The sequence below is a fragment of the Oncorhynchus keta genome, chromosome 11 (genome assembly GCF_023373465.1).
Source record: "Oncorhynchus keta strain PuntledgeMale-10-30-2019 chromosome 11, Oket_V2, whole genome shotgun sequence".
In the NCBI taxonomy this organism is placed as follows: domain Eukaryota; kingdom Metazoa; phylum Chordata; class Actinopteri; order Salmoniformes; family Salmonidae; genus Oncorhynchus; species Oncorhynchus keta.
This window is the reverse complement of record NC_068431.1, coordinates 33977754-34000749: the sequence shown is the minus strand read 5'-3', so window position 1 is coordinate 34000749 and position 22996 is coordinate 33977754. Positions and strand designations below refer to the sequence as shown.

Here is a 22996-nt window from a genome sequence, read left to right as displayed (position 1 = left end):
TTGTAGATACAACAGCTTAGGATAGCACTTTAATACACTGTTAGACCAACAACTTATTTCCAAACACATACTGTACACTCCTTTAGAGGGGAAAATGTGGGGTCTTTTTGTAAATGTGCTGTATTCTCTACCAAAACAAGAATGGTGGTAGGAGTTGAGTTGTTGGAGTAAGTGATCTCTCTCACTTTCTATCAACCTTTCTCTGTTAGGTCAGTGGTTCCCAACCAGACATACTAGGACCTCTGGGGATACTTGGCCTATCCAGGGGGTACTTGTGAAGACTCTTTAGACCATAGGCTTACTGGTAAAATGCACACGAGGGGGTACTCCGGGAAGGGCAAAATTCACTTGGTGGTACAGTAAGGGAAACGAGTTGGGAACCACTGTGACTTCAGGCATTGGAATTCCTCTGCAAAATGAATAGCTCTATAATGGGAATTGTATGGATTGTTACCACACTTTTGTATCATATTTAATAAAATTGTTTAACGTTTGCACAACATTTTCTATGAGTACTGTGGGTTTGTGAGATCTAGATTGTGGAGAGAATACAGTTTTGTCAGAGTCCGTTGGGATGGTGACCAGGCTGGCTTTCAGAGTAGAAGCCAAGACATTTGTTGCATAGTTGAATGTGGGGCATGGTGGTACAATGTTAACCTTTTCAGCTGCGTCAAGCTAAAACCAATCAGCAAAAAGCACATTCTGAACTTCCTCCTCATTAATAATAGTCCTCTATTTACATTTGTTCAAAGTAAAGCTTTCAAAACACCCTTTTGCATATTTGTACCATGATTTGTTCCTTAAGGAGTGAGCATGTCGACTGTACACATATCTACACACTTTGCTGCCTGTCAATGCATTGAAGTACCTGTACATTCCAAAACGTCTTTGTGAGGGGGCCGTTTCCATTGCCCTACACACCTTCAGGGTAGTCCAGGACACGTTCTGTACAAGAGAAATAATACACACAGAAAGCAGGAGCAAACTGGAGCAACCCCCCACACACACACACAACTTTTAATTTTTTTTTACAAAAACATCATCTGTGGGTGTTCTCCCCCACATATTATTCACAGCTATGGTACAGTCTGCTGTTCCCAAAGCTAAGTGCTTGGTGTGAGGCACAGGGCAGAGTATGCCTGTAGTCTGCCTCCAATCCAGGGTGAGGATTGCGCCCCACTCTGCTCACCGTGCCTCTATGTCTTTGTGGTTGTGTGCTGATGGTCTGTCTCTGATGTCTGTGGTGAGGGGCGTAGTCCGTCTGGGGGAGCCAGGCCTGGCACCCAGCGTGGGGATGAGGGGGGGCGGGGCACTCAGGGAGGCTGTGGGCGGGGTTTTGTTCAGGATACCGTTCTGGTGGGCGGCGTGAGCTGCAGCGGCGGCCGAAGGGCTGACCCTGGGGTAGTGCATGCTGGGTAATCCGGGGACCATGAGGCCAGCATGGTGGTGTGGCAGGTGGCCGTCCAGGGCCGGGTGGTGCATGGCGGCATGCAGGCGGCCGTGCTCGTAGTCTTCTCTGAGCATGTGCAACCGCTCACGCTCCTCTAAGTGTGCCCGGGCCTCCTGCTCCCGGCGCTGCTCCAGGGCTAGAGGGTGGTGGTGGTCGCGGTTAAAGTCATGAGCTTCTCGGTCCCTGTAGGAGCGTTCTGCCTCGTAGAGGCGCTGCCCGGCCAGCCGATGCAGGGGGTCGTTTCTCAGCAGCAGGTCCCTGGCCAGAGGGTCCCGTCTGTGGATGTCTAGGCCCCTGTAGGGGTCCCTCATGGGGTCCCAGTGGAAGGCTGGGTAGGGGAACCTCTCTGCCCCCGGAATGGGGCTGATACCCAAGAAGGGGGCCACCATTCGAGTCCTCTCCAGGCCACTGATGCTGGTCATTGGGTGGACGCCCGCCATGCCCATGGGCATTGCCATGGAGGAAGGGGGGTGGTGGTGGGTGTGGAGGCTGGGCGTGAGGGGCACCTGGGGAAGGTGTGGGTGGAGGTGAGGGTGAGAGGGGGGTCTGTCCCTGTCCGTAGGGCTGTCCTGCTCCTCTTTCCTCTCCTCCTTTACCTTCACCTCGTTGTTGTTCTTCTTGTGGTGCTCGTAGAGAGAGGGCAGCTCTCCCTTCTTCTCCATCAGGGCCTCTCTCTCCCCCCTCCCCAGCCCCCCGTTGGGCCGGTCCAGGCTGGTCTGGCGGATGTAGGGTGAGGTCGTTCCTCTACCGTTGGCCTTGTCCTCAGTCACCCGCCCGTCGTGGATGATTGGTGTTGTATCCTTGTCGCTGTGGTGATTCTCTTTGAGTTTGTGCTCGTCTGTGCCGTTGAGCTTCCAGGAGTCGGGGTGCTCCCGGTCCCTGTCTCGGTCTTTGGGCTTGTCCTTGTCCCTGGGGGGTTCACTGGGGGGCAGGTGGTTCTTTTGAGGCTCTGGGGGACGGCTGTGACCCAGTTGGCTGATAGGGTTAATGGGGACTGGGGACGGATGGCTCTGGTGACGCTTCTCCATGGCTTCCCTGGTTGGACACAAAATAATGGGAAGGAAATGTAACATTTGTACCACTATTTCAGTGTTTGTCAGTGGTTTAATTTTAGGGTACATTGAGTTGGCACAAGTCCCCTAAAACATCGACATCTATTAAACTCTCAAATAAAATAGTCTCAGCCATGACAAAGCTTTACAACTTCTGACATTCTGCTGGTGTGACTGCTACAGATAAAACCCCTCCATTACACCTACCTCTCCTTGTCGTCTTTGTTGATGGAGGATGTGTCTCGCTTGTCTGAGTCTCTGTCTCTCTCATGGGAGCTGACTGAGGCGCTCCTCTCCGAGTCGGCAGGTTTGAGCCAAGGCGGAGGGGTGGGGAAGGAGGGTGGTGTGCGGTGCAGCCGGTTCCATGGCTCGTGGTTGTTGTTGAAGTGCTGCTGTGCATTGGGGTTGTCTTTATGGCCAAACACAGAGTTAGGCGCTGTTAGAGATTCAACATACGGAAAGAAGAAAATACCAAAACGCAAGTTAAAAGCATATCTCGCTGGTGTGGCGGTCAGTCAAGTCTGTTTTGAATTTGATGAAAACATCATGCAACATTAATTTTTATAATCTAACAGGAAATCCTCAAATGTTTGGTTGTCAAATACATGATGTCATGGAAATGAAACTCACTTAGTGCTGGGTTTCCAAGCCCACCGAAGGCTGCTGTGCTGAGAGATGAGAGACCTCCAAACGAGGGAGGCCTACTGAATGGCTCTGAGAGAGAGAGAGAACACAGTTAGCACATTATCTATATTGCTCCTGTACTGGGTCAACCAGCTTCTGACACAGACATACTGTACTTGTTAGCTCTCCATACAGCCTCAGTGAGACAAGGATCAATTGATGTGCATTTGATGTGACTAGGTGCGCTGTGCGTGCTGTGTCTTACCTAAGTGAGGTGCAGGGGTGAGGAAGTTGCCGGGGTGGTGGGACGGGTGGCCGAACGGTCCGGCTGACGGGTGTGTAGAACCTGACATGGAAAAGAGAGTTTATGTAACACATCTTCCATAAGGATTTTAAACTGAGAAACACTATTCTTTCCTTTTAAGAGGTAAGAGCATTGATCTTAGCATGTAATCTATAACCCAGGTGGAGACCTGTGACCTGTGCCTCGACACTGTTAAAAATAGACCTCTCTATGGGCCCAGAAGGATTGATCTCCTTTGGAGAAGAGGTCCTGGAAGTAGTGTGTCAATCAGAAATACAATGACCAATGAGTGTTCCAGTCAAATTGCCCTGGTCTGAAGGGCTTTTCCCTTCTAAAAAGCTACTTTCTATGGTGTCAATCATCTTCTACAAAGGGCACTAACCAACCCACACTCACCTGCTGCTGAGAAGAGTGTGGCGGGACGTGCTAAGTCGTGGTGGTGGTGCATCGCGCCAAAGAGGCTGGGGCCGGGGGGTCGACTCAGGAACTCCGGCTTGAGCCCGAAGTCCAGCTTGTGCGGGTCGACCTGCATCTGCTGCTGGAAGACGCCAGACAGGAGGAAACAGCACATGAAAAACACACCACCAACGCTGCAGGATCAGCAAGGATACCAACTGTAAAAAGGGTTTTGTTGGTTATTTGTGGGCTACGGCGTGAAGGTACCCAGTAATGTAGAGGAAATAAAAAATAGGTGGGTAAACGCTGAGCGGTGATTAACGTAACGCCCCCTATATTTTTAGTGCATTTCTCTGCAAAAGGGTTGTAAACACTTACCCTCCACTACATCAGTGAAAGTAACACAAGATGGCAGTCCTCTTATAAGATTCTCTATGGGACTCTCTCTCTCTCTCTATACTGTCTCTCTCTCTCTCTATACTGTCTCTCTCTCTCTCTATACTGTCTCTCTCTCTATACTGTCTCTCTCTCTCTCTCTCTCTCTATACTGTCTCTCTCTCTCTCTCTCTATACTGTCTCTCTCTGTCTCTCTCTCTCTGTCTCTCTCTCTCTCTCTCTCTCTCTCTATACTGTCTCTCTCTCTCTCTCTCTCTCTATACTGTCTCTCTCTTCTCTCTCTCTATACTGTCTCTCTCTTCTCTCTCTCTATACTGTCTCTCTCTCTCTCTCTATACTGTCTCTCTCTCTCTCTCTCTCTCTCTCTCTCTATATACTGTCTCTCTATACTGTCTCTCTCTCTCTCTCTATACTGTCTCTCTCTCTCTCTATACTGTCTCTCTCTCTATACTGTCTCTCTCTCTCTCTCTCTCTATACTGTCTCTCTCTCTCTCTCTCTCTCTCTCTCTCTCTCTCTCTATACTGTCTCTCTCTCTCTCTCTCTCTCTATACTGTCTCTCTCTCTCTATACTGTCTCTCTCTCTCTCTATATACTGTCTCTCTCTCTCTATACTGTCTCTATACTGTCTTCTCTCTCTCTATACTGTCTGTCTGTCTCTCTCTCTCTCTCTCTATACTGTCTCTCTCTTCTATATATGTCTCTCTATACTGTCTCTCTCTCTCTCTCTCTCTATACTCTCTCTCTCTCTCTCTCTGTCTCTCTCTACTCTCTCTCTCTCTCTATACTCTCTCTCTATACTGTCTCTCTCTCTCTCTCTCTACTGTCTCTCTCTTCTCTCTATATATACTGTCTCTCTCTTATATACTGTCTCTCTCTCTCTCTCTCTCTCTATACTGTCTCTCTCTCTATACTATATATATATATACTGTCTCTCTCTCTATATGGTTAACTGTCTCTCTCTCTCTCTCTCTATATGTCTATCTCTCTCTACTGTCTCTCTCTCTTACTGTCTCTCTTAGGAAGGAAGTCTCTCTCTCTATATACTGTCTCTCTCTCTCTCTATACTGTCTCTCTCTGTCTCTCTCTCTCTATACTGTCTCTCTCTTCTCTCTCTCTCTATACTGTCTCTCTCTTCTCTCTCTCTCTATACTGTCTCTCTCTTCTCTCTCTCTCTCTGTCTCTCTCTCTTCTCTCTCTCTCTCTCTCTCTCTACTGTCTCTCTCTCTACATATATATATATATATATATATATATACTGTCTCTCTATACTCTCTCTCTCCTGTCTCTCTCTCTATATATATATATATATATATATATATATACTGTCTCTCTCTCTCTCTCTCTCTCCTCTACTGTCTCTCTCTCTCTATATATATATATATATATGAATTAATTCATTTTAAATAGGGTTAGCCTCTAACTGTGCACAGTGAGATGAATTAAGACAAACTCTGACAAACATATATATATATATATACTCTCTACTCTCTCTCTCTCTCTCCTGTCTCTCTCTCTCTCTCTATATATATATATCTACCACACACACACACTATATATATATATATATATATATATATATACTGTCTCTCTACTCTCTCTCTCTCTCTCTCTCTATACTGTCTCTCTCTCTCCCTCTCTCTACTGTCTCTCTCTCTCTCTATATATATATATATATATATATATATATATATATACTGTCTCTCTCCAGGAGAGGAGCTGGATTACACTACTACCTCAACTAGACTGGGTCTTAGATGAAAAAATATTGGGGTTTAGAGAACCACACTATAATGAAGCACATTAGACAGTGTTTCTCTATAGTCTGTGAGTGGAAGGAAGTGCAAAGGGGAGGTCTCACCTTGACTTTCTGTTGGTGGTGGTAGATCTGCCAGGCCATATGGACATGCATGGCACACCACTTCCCTGGTTTCTGCACAAAACACAAAGCCAGCTGATATGGTTAACCTTAAATGTAGGATTCTCAAGGACTGTATACGCATTAGGGACATTTTTATTTGTCCAGGACAAGGTTTAATCTTTGTCCAGCTTGTTCACTAACTTGGTTGTGCAAACAACAACATTTTACTGCAATAAACATATTAGGGGAAGGAAGTTAGGGGAGAAACAACTACAGCTATGAACATTCTTACCCTGAGAATGGGCCGAAACGGATCCGTTAGCTAGAGGAGAGGAGAGAGAGATGGCTCAGTTACTTTAATGTCTGTCATTCAGGCGTTCCTAATTAGCAACTATGCATGGCTTCCTTATTGAGTGTGTGAGTGTGTCCAGCTAGGGTGCTTACCCTGGGGTCCTTCTGTAAGAGTGTGTGTGGGACTGCTCCAGGTCTTGAGGCCACATCCAGTGGGTTAGAAGTCTGCAGAACACAGAGAGAGCTCATTGTGAGAGGAGGTATGGGGAGCATCGTCTCTGTCTTCAGTGTGTACATGCACATGTTTTTCAAGTTCACTCCCTATTCTGATAACATACTGTATGTTTAGCTGTGTGTTGGTCTTCAGAGAGCACACTACACTGAAGGTGTGTTTATCAGGTTCACCAACTGTGTGTGTGTGTGTGTGTGGTGTTGGGCTGTGGCCCTACCTTGGGCTGGAAGGCCCCCTGCAGCGAGCCAAAGGGCCCGGTTGGAGGGATCACCGGTGGAATGCCGGACACGCCCGGGGGGTAGGAGTGGAACAGCTGAGAAAAGAAGAGAAGGAACAGAGAGAGGAGTGATGATGGGTGGAGTGTTGTGTTGTTCAGACAGAGAAGGACAGCAGCTGTATGAACAGTGAGATGAAGGAGAGAGGGGCCAGGATGACATGACAGGGTACAGGGTGGGCGGGGTGGAGGGAACAACACCAGCATCACTAGGGGTAAACATCCAAACCGCCGTCAGTCAGGTAGCTACAACTGTCACTGATCTTAGTGCCTCAAAGTGTTCAGCAAAACTAAAATGGTCACACTTGTTTATACTACTGGAATCACCAGGTATTTACTAAGCACTAACATTGAAATTACACACTAATAACCTATGAATTACTTGTTAGCCGCTAAAACCCATTTACTGCTATAGACTTTCTCTGTGAGTGTAGACAGTTAAAAGGAACTCTCACCAGAAAGAATACTCCTATGTAATCACAACCTGTTGACATGATGACAGATGAATTAATTCATTTTAAATAGGGGTTAGCCCGCCTAACTGTGCTGATAGCAGTGAGATGAATTAAGACCAAACTCTGACAAACATTTAATTGCTACTCTGATTCACAACGTGGGAAACAGGTGAATGCATCTGAATAGCAGAGCAGTAAATGAAGGCAGAGGTTAAGTGGTAGAGACAAAGCATACAGCAGCACACACTCACATACCACACACACACACTCACATACCACACACACACTCACATACCACACACACACTCACATACCACACTCACATACCACACACACACACTCACATACCACACACACACTCACATACCACACACACACTCACATACCACACACACACTCACATACCACACACACACTCACATACCACACACACACTCACATACCACACACTAACACACACACACACACATCACATACCACACACACACACTCACATACCACACACACACACTCACATACCACACACACACTCACATACCACACACACACTCACATACCACACACACACACTCACATACCACACACACACACTCACACCACACACACACACTCACATACCACACACACACTCACATACCACACACACACTCACATACCACACACACACACTCACATACCACACACACACTCACATACCACACACACACTCACATACCACACACACACACTCACATACCACACACACACACACACACTCACATACCACACACACACACACACACACTCACATACCACACACACACACTTGATAGAGCCACTGAACTCAATTGATTTGTTCTATTCACTTGAATAGGAAGGGGGTTGAAATGCTTCAGCCAGGTTCCACAGTAGTGAATGAATGAGCAAGCAGACAGTTGTGTTAGCAGACAGACATTTGTGATGGGTAAGACATAGATAGAGCATCTGCCCAGTCTTCATCTGTGGACAGACAGGACACTGTATTCTCTCAGAGCAGAAGCTGAGGGGGATGGCATGGGAGCTATTGTACAAATACACACACAGCTACAACATGGACTAGCATGGCTGGATGGGTGAAGAATGCACAAACTGCCCCACAAACACATAGAGAAACTCACGCTGTGTCTGTAGAAAGGGTCAACTTTTGTTGGGAATTTTTCAAACTGTAGAAGGAATGAAATAAACAGAACTAAGAACAAGGATGATACAGAGAGGATACAGTGGCTTGCAAAACTATTCACCCCCTTTGGCATTTTTCCTATTTTGTTGCCTTACAATCTGGTATTTAAATGGATTTTTGGGGGGTTTGTATAATTTGATTTACACAACATGCCTACCACTTTGAAGATGCAAAATATTTCTTCTTGTGAATCAAACAAGAAAAAAGACAAAAAAAACAGAACTTGAGTGTGCATAACTATTCACCCCCCCAAAGTCAATACTTTGCAGAGCCACCTTTTGCAGCAATTACAGCTGCAAGTCTCTTGGGGTATGTCTCTATAAGCTTGACACATCTAGCCACTGGGATTTTTGCCCATTCTTCAACTGCTCCAGCTCCTTCAAGTTGGATGGGTTCTGCTAGTGAACAGCAATCTTTAAGTCATACCACAGATTCTCAATTGGATTGAGGTCTGGGCTTTGACTAGGCCATTCCAAGACATTTAAATGTTTCCCCTTAAACCACTTGAGTGTTGCTTTAGCAGTATGCTTAGGGTCATTGTCCTGCTGGAAGGTGAAACTCCATCCCAGTCTCAAATCTCTGGAAGACTGAAACTGGTTTCCCTCTAGAATGTCCCTGCATTTAGCGCCATCCATCATTCCTTCAATTCTGACCAGTTTCCCAGTCCCTGCTGATGAAAAACATCCCCACAGCATGATGCTGCCACCACCATGCCTCACGGGATGATGTTCTCAGGGTGATGGAAGGTGTTGGGATTGCGTCAGACATAGCATTTTCCTTGATGGTCTCATCTGAACAGAGTACTTTCTTCCATGTGTTTGGGGAGTCTCCCACTTGCCTTTTGGCGAACACCAAGCCCAGCTCTGTGGAGTGTACGGCTTAAAGTGGTCCTATGGACAGATACTCCAATCTCTGCTGTGGAGCTTTGCAGCTCCTTCAGGGTTATCTTTGATCTCTTTGTTGCCTCTCTGATTTAATGCCCTCCTTGCCTGGTCCGTGAGTTTTGGTGGACGGCCCTCTCTTGGCAGGTTTGTTGTGGTGCCATATTCTTTCCATTTTTTAATAATGGATTTATTGGTGCTCCGTGGGATGTTCAAAGTTTCTGCTATTTTTTAGAACCCAACCCTGATCTGTACTTCTCCACAACTTTGTCCCTGACCTGTTTGGAGAGCTCCTTGGTCTTCATGGTGCCGCTTGCTTGGTGGTGTCCCTTGCTTAGTGGTGTTGCAGACTCTGGGGCCTTTCAGAACAGGGGTATATATACTGAGATCATGTGACACTTAGATTGAACACAGGTGGAAATGATTTAACTAATTATGTTACTTCTGAAGGTAATTGGTTGCACCAGATCTTATTAAGGGGCTTCATAGCATAGGGGGTGAATACATATACACACACCACTTTTCCATTTACATTTTTACATTTTTTTTGAAACAATAAAATGTTTTAATTTCACTTCACCAATTTGGACTATTTTGTGTATGTCCATTACATTAAATCCAAATAACAATACATTTAAATTACAGGTTGTAATGTAACAAAATAGGAAAAACGCCAAGGGGGATGAATACTTTTGCAAGGCACTGTACGTGCTGACTAACAGAGACAGTTGAGTGACTACATAATGTCCCCGTTTTAGGACATTTCAGGAGTCACACAATGTACATCTGAAAGAATATCACAGCAGCTCAACAGAAGCTTAATTATCGACGTGAAAGACTGGGCTATTTAGTGAATCAAGAAGACAGAGGAGCCATTTGGCCACATCGTTATCCTCCGCCTGTAGAGTCCCTGCTTTTCACCCTCCCATTTTGTGAGTGACTGAAGAGCTCATAAACTATCCAGCTCTCTGTATTTCTGTGTTTAATTTGGGGAGGTTTAAGTGGTTTAATGTGGACCCAGGGAGAACATTTCCCCCAGTTAAGTTTAAACACTGCGGCCGTAAAAACACTTTTATGTCCTCATTAGCTGTCAGAGCGCTAGCCATTCCGCCTTTGAGGAAAATCTTCAGAGCAATGTAAAATACTCAGTAGTTACAGTAGGCCTATGTGAGAGTGTGTGTGTGCATTGTCTGGGGCCACGGTGTGTCTGTGTGTGTGTGCGTGCGTGTATGTGTTAGAGAGTGGGCTGGCCTGTTTCAGAGGAACAGCCACACAGTGCCTGTGGCCTCAAACTAACAGCATTTTACTGCTAGTTTAAAAATAGCTCCATTCCAGTTTGGGGTGCCTGAAATATGCCAGAGAAAACACACAAAACATTTTTGGGAGAAGAAAGGTATCACTGTGGTAAAAAAACGCAGAAACAGATGGGTCATCATTGAGCGACACGCCACAGAAAACCCCTGTTTCCCTCCAGCAAGACTGGAACTGCCTTATAGGATCACCAATACTGTATTAAAACACTCACATTCAAAAACACTATCCATTCCACCCTACTGTTTCTGCATGTACAACAAACACCTTTTTGGAGATTTTTGCTGTAAATGCTTAATAAAATAAACCATAATTAAACATTATTATCATTATCCACACCCCTTACCCCCCAGTCCACCTCCCCTTCCAGTCCAAAACCACCAACCCCCTCTGCCCTCCCAGGAGTAGTGTTCTACTTATCCTCACATTTCTGGCTGGGGTACGCACCATGGGGGGTGCAGGGGTAGGCATGATGGCGTGGGAGAAGGGGGTGAAGGTGTGCTGGTGGGTGTGCTGGTGCGTGTGTTGGTGCTGATGCTGGTGCTGGTGCTGGTGTTGGTGGTGCTCGGTGCGCAGGTACGGGGGCGGGCCCAGGGAGGCCCCGCGGTCGGAGCTCTGCGAGGCGAGGAAACGGTTGTTGAGCTCCTGGCGTAGCAGGTCTTGTTCTGGAGGAGAGAGAAAGGAGAGGTAGAGAAGAGGAAGAGAGGAGGAAAGATGACACTCACGGTCAGGACCAGTGTCCGTTTGTCCACACTGGATCTGTTTTGTCTAAGAAGAGCAGAGTAAGACAGTGTCTGTGCTGGATCGGTTTTGTGTGAGAGTAACAACATCTATAGAGGTACAGTACTTCATCATCAGAGTAACAACATCTATAGAGGTACAGTACTTCATGATCAGAGTAACAACATCTATAGAGGTACAGTACTTCATGATCAGAGTAACAACATCTATAGAGGTACAGTACTTCATCAGAGTAACAACATCTATAGAGGTACAGTACTTCATGATCAGAGTAACAACATCTATAGAGGTACAGTACTTCATCATCAGAGTAACAACATCTATAGAGGTACAGTACTTCATCATCAGAGTAACAACATCTATAGAGGTACAGTACTTCATCATCAGAGTAACAACATCTATAGAGGTACAGTACTTCATGATCAGAGTAACAACATCTATAGAGGTACAGTACTTCATCATCAGAGTAACAACATCTATAGAGGTACAGTACTTCATCATCAGAGTAACAACATCTATAGAGGTACAGTACTTCATCATCAGAGTAACAACATCTATAGAGGTACAGTACTTTGTTGTTACTCTGATCACCTTTCTACACCTTTCTTGCAATTACATGAATACCTCAAAAACCATTTTAGAACAGAGCTGTTGATCAACTGACTGGCAAACAACGGCTTGAGGAGAAATAGAGAAATGCATTTTATATTACGCTCTCCATCCAAATTGAGTAAATTGGCCTGAGAAATTGTATTTTCTCCAGAGTAACCATATTATTTGTATTCCACTGTAATGTAATGCACCATTTTATACATTTATTTCTAGCTCTTACTGAGATGAGGGACATTTTATTTGTTTCTTCATAAAAGTTTCATTAGAATCTGAACAATATACAGCAGAGTTCATTATGCTGTTTTGACTGAATAGATTTCTGTGAGATGAACACATTTCCTTGTGAAAATGAGAATTGCTCATAGTTTTATTAAACCATGATAATACTCCCTTTCAGTGAGACCCTGACATTAAGCTAGATCACAAGTGGCACGGCAGGAGAGGGCATTCATCACATGGGCTGATTGGGGGGGAAAAGTGTGTGTTGTTTGAGTGATCAACCAATCAAACACAACAGAATCTTGACCGAGGGAAGGACAGGACACCTGTCTGCACCTACTGCACCATTATAGACAAACACAGACGGCACATAGTGCAGTTATGTGTGGAATCCTTACCTGTCAGTCTCTGTCTCCTATAAATTAGCACAAAGGTAACATTATGTAAGTCTCTGTCTAGCTCCCTGTCACATTTCAATAAGTCTAGGGCTCCACACGCACCTCTATCACGCCACAGATGACCTGGCTTCTGCCACAACAGCCATGAGAATGTACAGCTTTGCTCTTCGCTGTCTGTGTATTGCGACAGCTGCTGTTGTGGTGCAGTTCTCCTGCCTGTCCACATGGGGGCAGCCTGGTATATGTGCCTACCTGAATAGGGCGTCCCAGCGGCGGGGTGTCCTCCGGGGACTGGCAGGGTGCTAGACGTCAGTGGCGGAGGTGGGGGCAAGGCTGGTGGAGGCGCAAACATATTGGGGTGGTGGGGGTGTGGCGAGGACTGCAGGGCGGGGGGGAAACCGTGGAGAGCGATCTGATTGGCTGGGTGTGGCAGGGGGAAGGCCGTGGCTGCAGTGGCGGAACCGGAAGGTGGGAGGTGGGGTAGGTGTGGGGACGGACCAGCAGGGCCGTGGGGCTTGGTGCCGCCCGGGGTACTACTTCGACTGCTGCTAGAGAGATAGGACGGACAAGGGGACAGAGAGAAAGAGGGATTTTGTTTTTTACATTCCCATCTAAATCAGCTTCCCCACATCTACGCACATAGTAGATACGCTCTGACAGAAAGGTTTTACATCGCATTTCCTTTAAGAGACTTATCTCTGAATCTCAGGATGTATCAAAACTTTACCTTCAAAACAACCTCAGATGCCAATGACCATCACTGGCAAACATTATAGAACAGCATCTGTGTTCAAACAATTCTGTAGTTAAGCAGCTCCAGAGGTACATGCAGAAAAAAGGAAGGCAGCGAGCCTTGTGTTGTGTGTGTGGATTTGTCTCTCTGAGACTCCGAGTCATGTAGCAGTAACTTAACAAGCTAAGCCCCAAAGCTCATTTGCAGCTGCCGCCTGTCTCTGTAACCACCCCGTGATTATTCACAGTCTGCCAGACCCGTTGGCACACTGACTGACACACTGGCACGCTGGCAGAGGGAGTCAGACACAGAGCCAGCTCCTCCCTCAGAGGGAGAGCCTTCCCTGGGACTGGGGCTGACTGGGACTCTGGGGGAGCTGGAGCTCTGAATGAATGCTCAGTGCTCGACTATCGGTAATGGAACAGCTAGCTGATTAATAGAGATGGGTAGAGAGCTGGAGGCTTCTTAGCAGCAGATTACAATGTGGGTGGTTAAACAATCCAAGGCACTTATCGCTCAGCTGGACTGGCGGTGGTTTTCCCACCCTGGTGAGAATCAGTGATGTTGTCTGGCTGGGGGGGGGTTTCACCTCAATGCTAATTCAAGGCTTGTTCTTGCCAATCATTTATATGCTGATATAAGATCAGAGTTTGAATACTTTAAGTTAAAGAGGGTCTGAAAGGGTCTTCTCGTTACATTACTCAATATCAAAACCGCACACAAACAAAAGATAACATCAATTTACTGGAGCTTAAACATGCCTACATATCTTGGTGTAAACAGAGTGTGTTGGGACTCACCTGAGGCCGTTAAGGCTAAGGCTGCTGCAGTAGGCAGATAGGGGGCGAGGGTGGGCCCCACAGTGTGAGGGGAGGCGTTGAGGCCCGGCCTGGCTCTGGCTGGGGTGGTGGGACAGTAGGGCGGGGTGTGGGTGCACACTGGGCGGAGGCCGGGGGTGGGACAGTGGCTCAGACTGGCGCTGGGGCCGGGACTCAGGCTGGTGCTGGGGCCTGGGCGGGGGGGCCTGCGAAGGCTCTGGTCCCTGAGCGAGAGGCAGGGCTGCAGGGATCTGAGGCCTGAGAGAAGCCTCTGAGCGTGGGGGCTGGTGGACCGGGGCCTGTGCCAGAAGGGGGCCGGAGTGAGAGGGCTGGGCCTGAGAGGTGGGTAGGGACAGAGGCAGGGGCCGAGGGCGGCCAGCCGTATAGGGCTGCGGGGGTAGCGGCTGCTTGGGGGCACTGGGAGCGGGGGGAGGCACAGGGACGTCCTTGCAGCTCTCCTGGCTCTTCTCCTGGCTGCGCTCTAGGCCTGACACCTTGGGGAGGCCCAGGCCGCCACGCTCCTGGATGTCATTGGTGGACAGCGCATCGACACTGAAATCTGGAACTGTTGACAGGGAAAGGAAACACAAATATATAGACTGGTCAGTACTTCAGTCACAGTTCATAGTTCAGTCAGTTCATAGTTCAAATAAGAACTGGTAAGTACCTCAAAACACTATACATAAGAACTGCTTATTTCTACAGGACAGTCCACAGATAAAGTCCATTGACTTACTACTATATACAGTATGCAAGACCTATATAGAGCCCCTCTACAGTGTTTGTGCATGGCCGGTAGGTCCTACTCAGACAGACATTGTGCTGTAGCATCAGCAGTCAACTCTCTATGAGCAAGAGCAGGAGCAGAGAGACTCATTGGGGATGACAATGCATACACAACCAGTAATTAACACTTATCTCTGGACACACACACACACAAATCTCTTCAGAGCTGTTGATTGGGCTGGGTCCCCAGAGCCGTGGCTGTGAGACAGGCAGGCAGCCCTCTGGAGCACCATTATAGCAGGCTGAAGCCTGCTATTACTGCTAGGCTGGTCCCTGTGGGCCCCCGCCTCATAGAGGAAGAACCAGGGGCCCCAGCCTCATAGAGGAAGAACCAGGGGCCCTGGGGACCAGCCTAGCAGTAATACAACAGAGAGCTAGCCTACAGAGAGAGAACAGACCACACTTGAGCCCAGCCTGCATCCCAGCCATCCTGCCTCTCTCTCAGGCTCCATACCGAGCCCCTCCATTAGCAGTAGAATGTTTAACAGGGATTTAAGCACCCATGCGACACCATCATTAGGGGTCAGGTCAGATAATTTCTGACCGGCACCAGATAGACCAGGGTGCCAATATCTATTATCTGCTGTAACAACTATTGACCACTGCTGCTTCCTGGAGAGACGGGACAGGGCAAGACATCTGTCAGCTGAAGAACACAAGATACATTCTTCCCAGATGAAGCGTTTCCTTCTGCACTAGCACACTTTATGAGATCATTACACATAGCCTACACAATACCCACTGTACTAAATACAGGGGGGATGTAAAGCAAGAAGCACAATCCTCCGCAAAATGTTTGATTCTAAAGGATCCGCAAGGCCAACTTAAAATTCCATAAAGTTCAGTTTTCTGTAGTCTACTATGGCACTGACTCGCATAAAGCTTGTCCTAACTCACACCAATCAGTGTCTGTCTATCCTCAGACCTGATCCATGTTATTGTCCACGACAATCTGCTCCACGCCATCACCATTCTACAGAGGCTCCTTCTCGATAGAAAACATCACTGGCTTAATAGATGGATGGATGGAGAGAGAGCTAGCTCCCAATTCTCCATCCATCCATTCCCCATTTCCTTCCCCCCTGAGGTCCCTGGGCTTGTTTTGAGAACGTGCTAACGCGTTGAAAAGAAGGTGTCTCTTCTTCTCGTAATGAAGACTCCTGGGCCAGGAGGAGGAGATGTGTACATCTCCCACGAGGGGTCATTTGTCCTTTTCCTTGATCCCTGGAAACAAATACATACATCCCCCGCTGGCTCCTTTAAAGCACCAGCCCTGCTGTTTTCCTTTCCCAACAATCTTTCTTGTTTCTGTAGTAGTGGGGTTGTGGTGGTGGTTTATGTCACATTAGGATGGGGAATAAATGACTGACGCCTGTTGGAGGTTAGAGTTGGTGAAGCCAGGGGCTAGATTTGAGGCTCACGGGAAACTGAGGGGGTTAGAGTGGGGTCAGTCAGGGTGTGTGGGACCAAAAGGCTCCTTAACAGCTTCTACCCCCAAGCCATAAGACTGCTGAACAATTAATCAAATGGCCACCAGATTATTTACATTGACACCCCCCCTCCAATAGTTTTTTTTGTACACTGCTGCTACTCTCTGTTTATTATCTTCACCCCTACCTACATGTACAAATGACCTCGGCTAACCTGCACCCCCGCACATTGACTCGGTACCGGTACTCTATGTATTTGGCCTCGTTACTGTTATTTTATTGTGGTACTTTTGATATTTTTTTACTTTCCTTTATTTGGAAAATAGTTTCTTAACTCTTTCTTGAACTGCACTGTTGATTAAGGGCTTGTAAGTATGCATTTCATGGTAAGGTCTACTCGGCGCATGTGACAAATACAGTATGATTTGATTTGTGCATGGCACAAAACCGAGAACACACTTCTAGGAAAAAGGGTGAGTGAGGGGACTGGCATTTCAGTATTTATTTTAGCACTGATTGCTACAACAGCCTACAACCTGATATATCAAATGATTACACAATAATGCACATCCACATTAATTTCAATATACACCTGTCCTTCAGCTATAAAATCCCTGTCACTATTCTCTCCCTCTCACCCTCCTCCTCCTCTCCTGTGTTGAGAGGGAGTCCTGGAGACCATCCTGACAGATTTATATGGGTAGAGATCTCTGGGACATCCCATTCCCAACACTCCGTCCATGTCCCTGTCTCTCTGTCCCATTCCTCACCTAAATAGCCCCATCACACATTCTTCACCCACACGTCATGCCTTCAACCACACAATCCAATGGAGTCAGGGGTTCCATGGCATCAACCACACAAAACCAATGGAGTCAGGGGTTCCATGGCATCAACCACACAAAACCAATGGAGTCAGGGGTTCCATGGCATCAACCACACAAAACCAATGGAGTCAGGGGTTCCATGGCATCAACCACACAAAACCAATGGAGTCAGGGGTTCCATGGCATCAACCACACAAAACCAATGGAGTTCAGGGGAGTTCCATGGCATCAACCACACAAAACCAATGGAGTCAGGGGTTCCATGGCTTCAACCACACAAAACCAATGGAGTCAGGGGTTCCATGGCATCAACCACACAAAACCAATGGAGTCAGGGGTTCCATGGCATCAACCACACAAAACCAATGGAGTCAGGGGTTCCATGGCATCAACCACACAAAACCAATGGAGTCAGGGGTTCCATGGCATCAACCACACAAAACCAATGGAGTCAGGGGTTCCATGGCATCAACCACACAAAACCAATGGAGTCAGGGGTTCCATGGCATCAACCACACAAAACCAATGGAGTCAGGGGTTCCATGGCATCAACCACACAAAACCAATGGAGTCAGGGGTTCCATGGCATCAACCACACAAAACCAATGGAGTCAGGGGTTCCATGGCATCAACCACACAAAACCAATGGAGTCAGGGGTTCCATGGCATCAACCACACAAAACCAATGGAGTCAGGGGTTCCATGGCATCAACCACACAAAACCAATGGAGTCAGGGGTTCCATGGCATCAACCACACAAAACCAATGGAGTCAGGGGTTCCATGGCATCAACCACACAAAACCAATGGAGTCAGGGGTTCCATGGCATCAACCACACAAAACCAATGGAGTCAGGGGTTCCATGGCATCAACCACACAAAACCAATGGAGTCAGGGGTTCCATGGCATCAACCACACAAAACCAATGGAGTCAGGGGTTCCATGGCATCAACCACACAAAACCAATGCAGCAAACAGCATAGCTACACTACCGGTCAAAAGTTTTAGAACACCTAATCATTCAAGGGTTCTTCTTTATTTTTACTATTTTGTTCTACATTGTAGAATAATGTTGAAGAAATCTAAACTATGAAATAACACATATTGAATCATGTAGTAACCAAAGAAGTGTTAAACAAATCTAAATATATTTGAGATTTGAGATTTTTCAAAAAGCCACCCTTTGCCTTGATAACAGCTTTGTACACTCTTAAATGAATTAGTGGAATTTCTTTCCTTCTTAATGTGTTTGACCCAATCAGTTGTGTTGTGACAAGGTAGCGGTGGTATGCAGAAGATAGCCCTATTTGGTAAAAGACCAAGTCCATACTTTGGCAAGAACAATTCAAATAAGCAAAGAGAAATGACAGTCCATCATTACTTTAAGACATGAAGGTCAGTCAATGCAGAACATTTCAAGAACTCTGAAAGTTTCTTGAAGTGCAGTCGCAAAAACCATCAAGCGCTATGATGAAACTGGCTCTCATGAGGACCGCCGCAGGAATGGAAGACCCAGAGTTACCTCTGCTGCAGAGGATAAGTTTATTAGAGTCACCAGCCTCAGAAATCGCAGCCCAATTAAATGCTTCATAGAGTTGAACCTTTTTAGGATAGGGGGCAGCATTTTCACTTTTGGATGAATAGCGTACCCAGAGTGAACTACCTCCTACTCTGTCCCAGATGCTAATATATGCATATTATTAGTAGTATTGGATAGAAAACACTCTGACGTTTCTAAAACTGTTTGAATGATGTCTGTGAGTATAACAGAACTCATATGGCAGGCGAAAACCTGAGAAAAATCCAACCAGGAAGTGGGACATATGAGGTTTGTAGTTTTTCAAAGCTTGGCCTACCAAATATACATTGAGATAGGGATAAAGTTGCACTTTCTACAGCTTCCACTAGATGTCAACCGTCTTTAGAACTTGAATGAGGATTCTACTATAAAGGAGGGGCTCATGAGACCACTGAGTCAGTGGTCTGGCAGAGTGCCTTGGTCTCATGACGCGCGCTCCCGACAGAGTTACCTCTCGTTCCAGTGCTTTTCTGAAGACAAAGGAATTCTCTGGTTGGAACATTATTGATGTTTTATGTTAAAAACGAAAGATTGATTCCATACATCGTTTGACATGTTTCTAAAGGACTGTAATGGAACTTTTCGAGTTTTTGTCTGGATGAAGTGCCTACGCCTCATGAAGATGGATTACTGGGCTGAACACGCTAACAACAAGTGGCTATTTGGACATAAATGATGGAACAAATCAGTCATTTATTGTCGAACTGGGATTCCTGGGAGTGCCTTCTGATGAAGATCATCAAAGGTAAGTGACTATTTATGGTGTTGTTTCTTACTTTGTTGACTCCAAAATGGCGGAAATTGAGCGCCGTTCTCAGATGATGCTTTTTCCGTAAAGTTTTTTTGAAATCTGACACAGCGCTTGCATTAAGGAGAGGTCTATCTTTAATTCTGTGAATAACACGTGTATCTTTTATCAATGTTTATTATGAGTATTTCTGCAAAATCACCGGATGTTTTGGAATCAAAACATTACTGCACGTAAGGTGCCAATGTAAACTGAGATTTTTGGATATAAATATGCACATTATCGAACACAAAATACATGTATTGTGTAACATGATGTCCTATGAGTGTCATCTGATGAAGATCATCAAAGGTTAGTGATTAATTTAATCTTTTTTTCTGCTTTTTGTGACTCCTATCTTTGGCTGGAAAAATGGCTGTGTGTTTTTTCGAATTGGCTATGACCTAACATAATCATATGTTGTGCTTTCGCTGTAAAGCATTCTTGAAATCGGACACAACGGGTAGATTAACAAGATGTGTATCTTTCATTTGCTGTATTGGACTTGTTAATGTGTGAAAGTTACATATTTCTGAAAAATATTTTTGAATTTTGAATTAGCGGAATGTTGTCGAGGGGTTCCGCTAGACGCTAGAAAGGTTAAGTAACAGGCACATCTCAACATCAACTGTTCAGAGGAAACTGTGTGAATCAGACCTTCATGGTCGAAATGCTGCAAAGAAACCATCCTAAAGGACACCAATAATAAGAAGAGACTTGCTTGGGCCAAGAAACACCAGAAATTGACATTAGTTCTTTGGTCTGGAGTCCAAATTGGAGATTTTTGGTTCCAACCGCCGTGTCTTTGTGAGACGCGATGTGGGTGATCTCCACGTGTATTTCCCACCGTGAAGCATCGATGAGGATGTGTTATGGTGTGGGGGTGCATTGCTGGTAACCAGTATGGCTACACAGCATTCTGCAGTGATACGCCATCCCATCTGGTTTGGGCTTAGTGGGACTATCATTTGTTTTTCAACAGGACAATGACCCAAAACACCTCCAGGCTGTGTAAAGGTTATTTTACCAAGAAGGATAGTGGTTGTAGTGCTGCATCAGATGACCTGGCCTCCACAATGCCCGACCTCAACCAAACTGAGATGGTTTGGGATGAGTTGGATCGCAGAGTGAAGGAAAAGCAGCCAACAAGTGCTCAGCATATGTGAGAACTCCTTCAAGACTGTTGGAAAAGCATTCCAGGTGAAGCTGGTTGAGAGAATTCCAAGAGTGTGCAAAGCTGTCATCAAGGCAAAGGGTGGCTATTTGAAGAATGTCAAATATATAATATATTTTGATTTATTTATCACTTGTTTTGGTTACTACATTATTCCATATGTGTTATTTCATAGTTTTGATGTCTTCACTATTATTCTACAATGTAGAAAATAGTAAAAAATTAAGAAAAACCCTTGAATGAGTAGGTGTTCTAAAACATTTGATCAGTAGTGCATGCTCTATCGAGCCCAAATGGCCGGATAGACTACTTCACTGAGTCTGTCTCTCCGCTGGCCCGGGGATAACCTTGTACCTGATCTGTTTGTGCTGTCTTGCCAACTCCTATGGCGTGACAATGACCATAAGAGTTGGCAAGACAGCACAAAACAGACCTGTCATCAGGCTAGCCTATGGGTGGGTTTTGGTCTGAGAGACACTGTGAGGAAGATGATGATCATGAGACGGTGAAACTATGAGGCTATCTAGCCACTACCCAGACTCCATGATGCAAGATACAGGAGCCTTAGAGGAGACCAAACTGTCTGGCTTGCTCAGTGTCAAAATCCCAGTATGCAACAGTTATCGGAGGGTGAAATGTCTCGTTAGCAGCAGAAGCAGCCTATGTGCTCGAGTGATACTGAGCCCCTCATGGTTCACAAAGGACACAAAACATTCTCATTGAATGAAAATAACTGTAGAACACTTAGGCTTGGGTTCAAGACCAGGGCTAGGAAGCTTGAAGGAAGGTGATCATTTTAGTTAACGTCGTCAAAATGTTTGTATGAAAAACAAGATATATACAGTCTGACAGCTGTGTTGTGCTGACAGCTGTGCACCTGTTGAGGCAGAAGGAAACAGGTGCTACTGAGGGGAAACACACTGCCAGGAAATGTGGAGAAAAACACAGCCAACCCTGGTTAACCTCACCTTGTCAGAGAGAGAGAAAAAAAGAGAGAGGGGGGAGAGGGCGAGAGAGGGCAGAAAGTGATGCAACAGCAGTTAACCTGTGGCGGTTGCTGAACCATGTTGTCTATTTGTCTTTTGGGGAGGGGAAACCTAAGAGGCAGCGGCCATGACTCTGCGGTTTCAGGTGGATGGTAAAACACCCCACCCTGTGAGAACATCCTCTCTCGCCTCCTTTGGAAAAAGGTCAAAGTTAATCGAGGAAAGTGAAAGTGGATGGAAATGTGCTTGTTTGTAATGAGACAGTCCTTCTCCACTCATGTGTCATTACGTTTTACAGGGGTATGTCCCAAAATAAATGTCTCAGCAAGACATTTTATAGATAAATCAATAAGTAGCATATTGTTTTTAAACGTGTGTATGTTTTTATCCACTGACAAAACAAAAGCTGATTCAAAGGGGTGTGGTAGATTTCAATACTCTTCTGCGGTAGGATACACAAGTATCCTCAATGGAAGGTGGCTATCGAGGAGGGGAGGACACTTCCGCTTGACTTTTAATGATATGACACACTCCTTGACCACATCTCGACTTCCAGGTCACGGAGAGAGAACGGAGGACGGTCTTTTGCCCAAATGAGAATCTCCCCTCGACTCACTCCCCCTCTCTCTAGCTCTCACCTTTTACTTCTCTCTCTCTCTCTCTCTCTCTCTCTATTCCCTTTATATATCTTCTCTTTCTCTCCATCTCTCTCTGTATGTATTTTCTTTTTCTCTCTCTTGCCATCGTTAGCAGATTCTGCCCCAGTCAGTCAGTCAGTCAGTCAGGCAGTCGGTCGGTCAGTCAGTCTCTAACCATGCTTCAGGGGAAACATCTCTCTGCATCTTGCTTAGTGTTGCAGCCAACCAACCCAATGCTCCACTAAGGACTGCACTGCACTGAACTCAAGGCTCAGTTACAATCATAAGAAACAGATTCATACGGTCTAGACGTTAGCGTGGGCGTTTTTCTCTCTCTCTCTCCATTTCTCGCCTTCCAGCCGGACCCACAATTATACACTTAAACAATGGTGGTGTTGTTTCGTGAGCCTGCCGCTCTCTTTCCCCCGGCACCTTCCATTCTCACCCACGTCCCCGCTGTGCCTATCCCTGCTCTCCCCCTCCAAAACGGACAAATAAATCCAGGAGGCTGGCTGTTTCCTAAAGTCAAATCAATTAATGTACAC

At 46.1% G+C, this 22996-nt stretch overlaps 1 protein-coding gene across 13 annotated transcripts in view; it reads right to left on the bottom strand.

Moving 5' to 3' along the window:
- Window positions 1-1000: 1000 nt before the first annotated feature.
- Window positions 1001-22996, bottom strand: part of LOC118390087 (autism susceptibility gene 2 protein-like) — a 475976-nt gene continuing 453980 nt past the window's right edge. For 3 of the 13 annotated variants that reach the window (XM_035780291.2, XM_052457022.1, XM_035780301.2), the window contains 13 exons: window positions 14227-14809; window positions 12946-13241; window positions 11150-11388; window positions 8470-8514; window positions 6822-6917; window positions 6526-6597; window positions 6374-6403; window positions 6082-6153; window positions 3827-3968; window positions 3392-3472; window positions 3133-3216; window positions 2710-2950; window positions 1001-2485 (listed from right to left, as the gene is read on the bottom strand). In XM_035780291.2, the coding sequence (XP_035636184.1) occupies window positions 1186-2485; window positions 2710-2950; window positions 3133-3216; window positions 3392-3472; window positions 3827-3968; window positions 6082-6153; window positions 6374-6403; window positions 6526-6597; window positions 6822-6917; window positions 8470-8514; window positions 11150-11388; window positions 12946-13241; window positions 14227-14809 (3281 nt within the window). In that variant the 3' untranslated portion in view covers window positions 1001-1185. The remainder of the gene's footprint in view (window positions 2486-2709; window positions 2951-3132; window positions 3217-3391; window positions 3473-3826; window positions 3969-6081; window positions 6154-6373; window positions 6404-6525; window positions 6598-6821; window positions 6918-8469; window positions 8515-11149; window positions 11389-12945; window positions 13242-14226; window positions 14810-22996) is intronic. The other 10 variants (XM_035780294.2, XM_035780293.2, XM_035780296.2 and 7 more) reach the window with 10 other exon arrangements.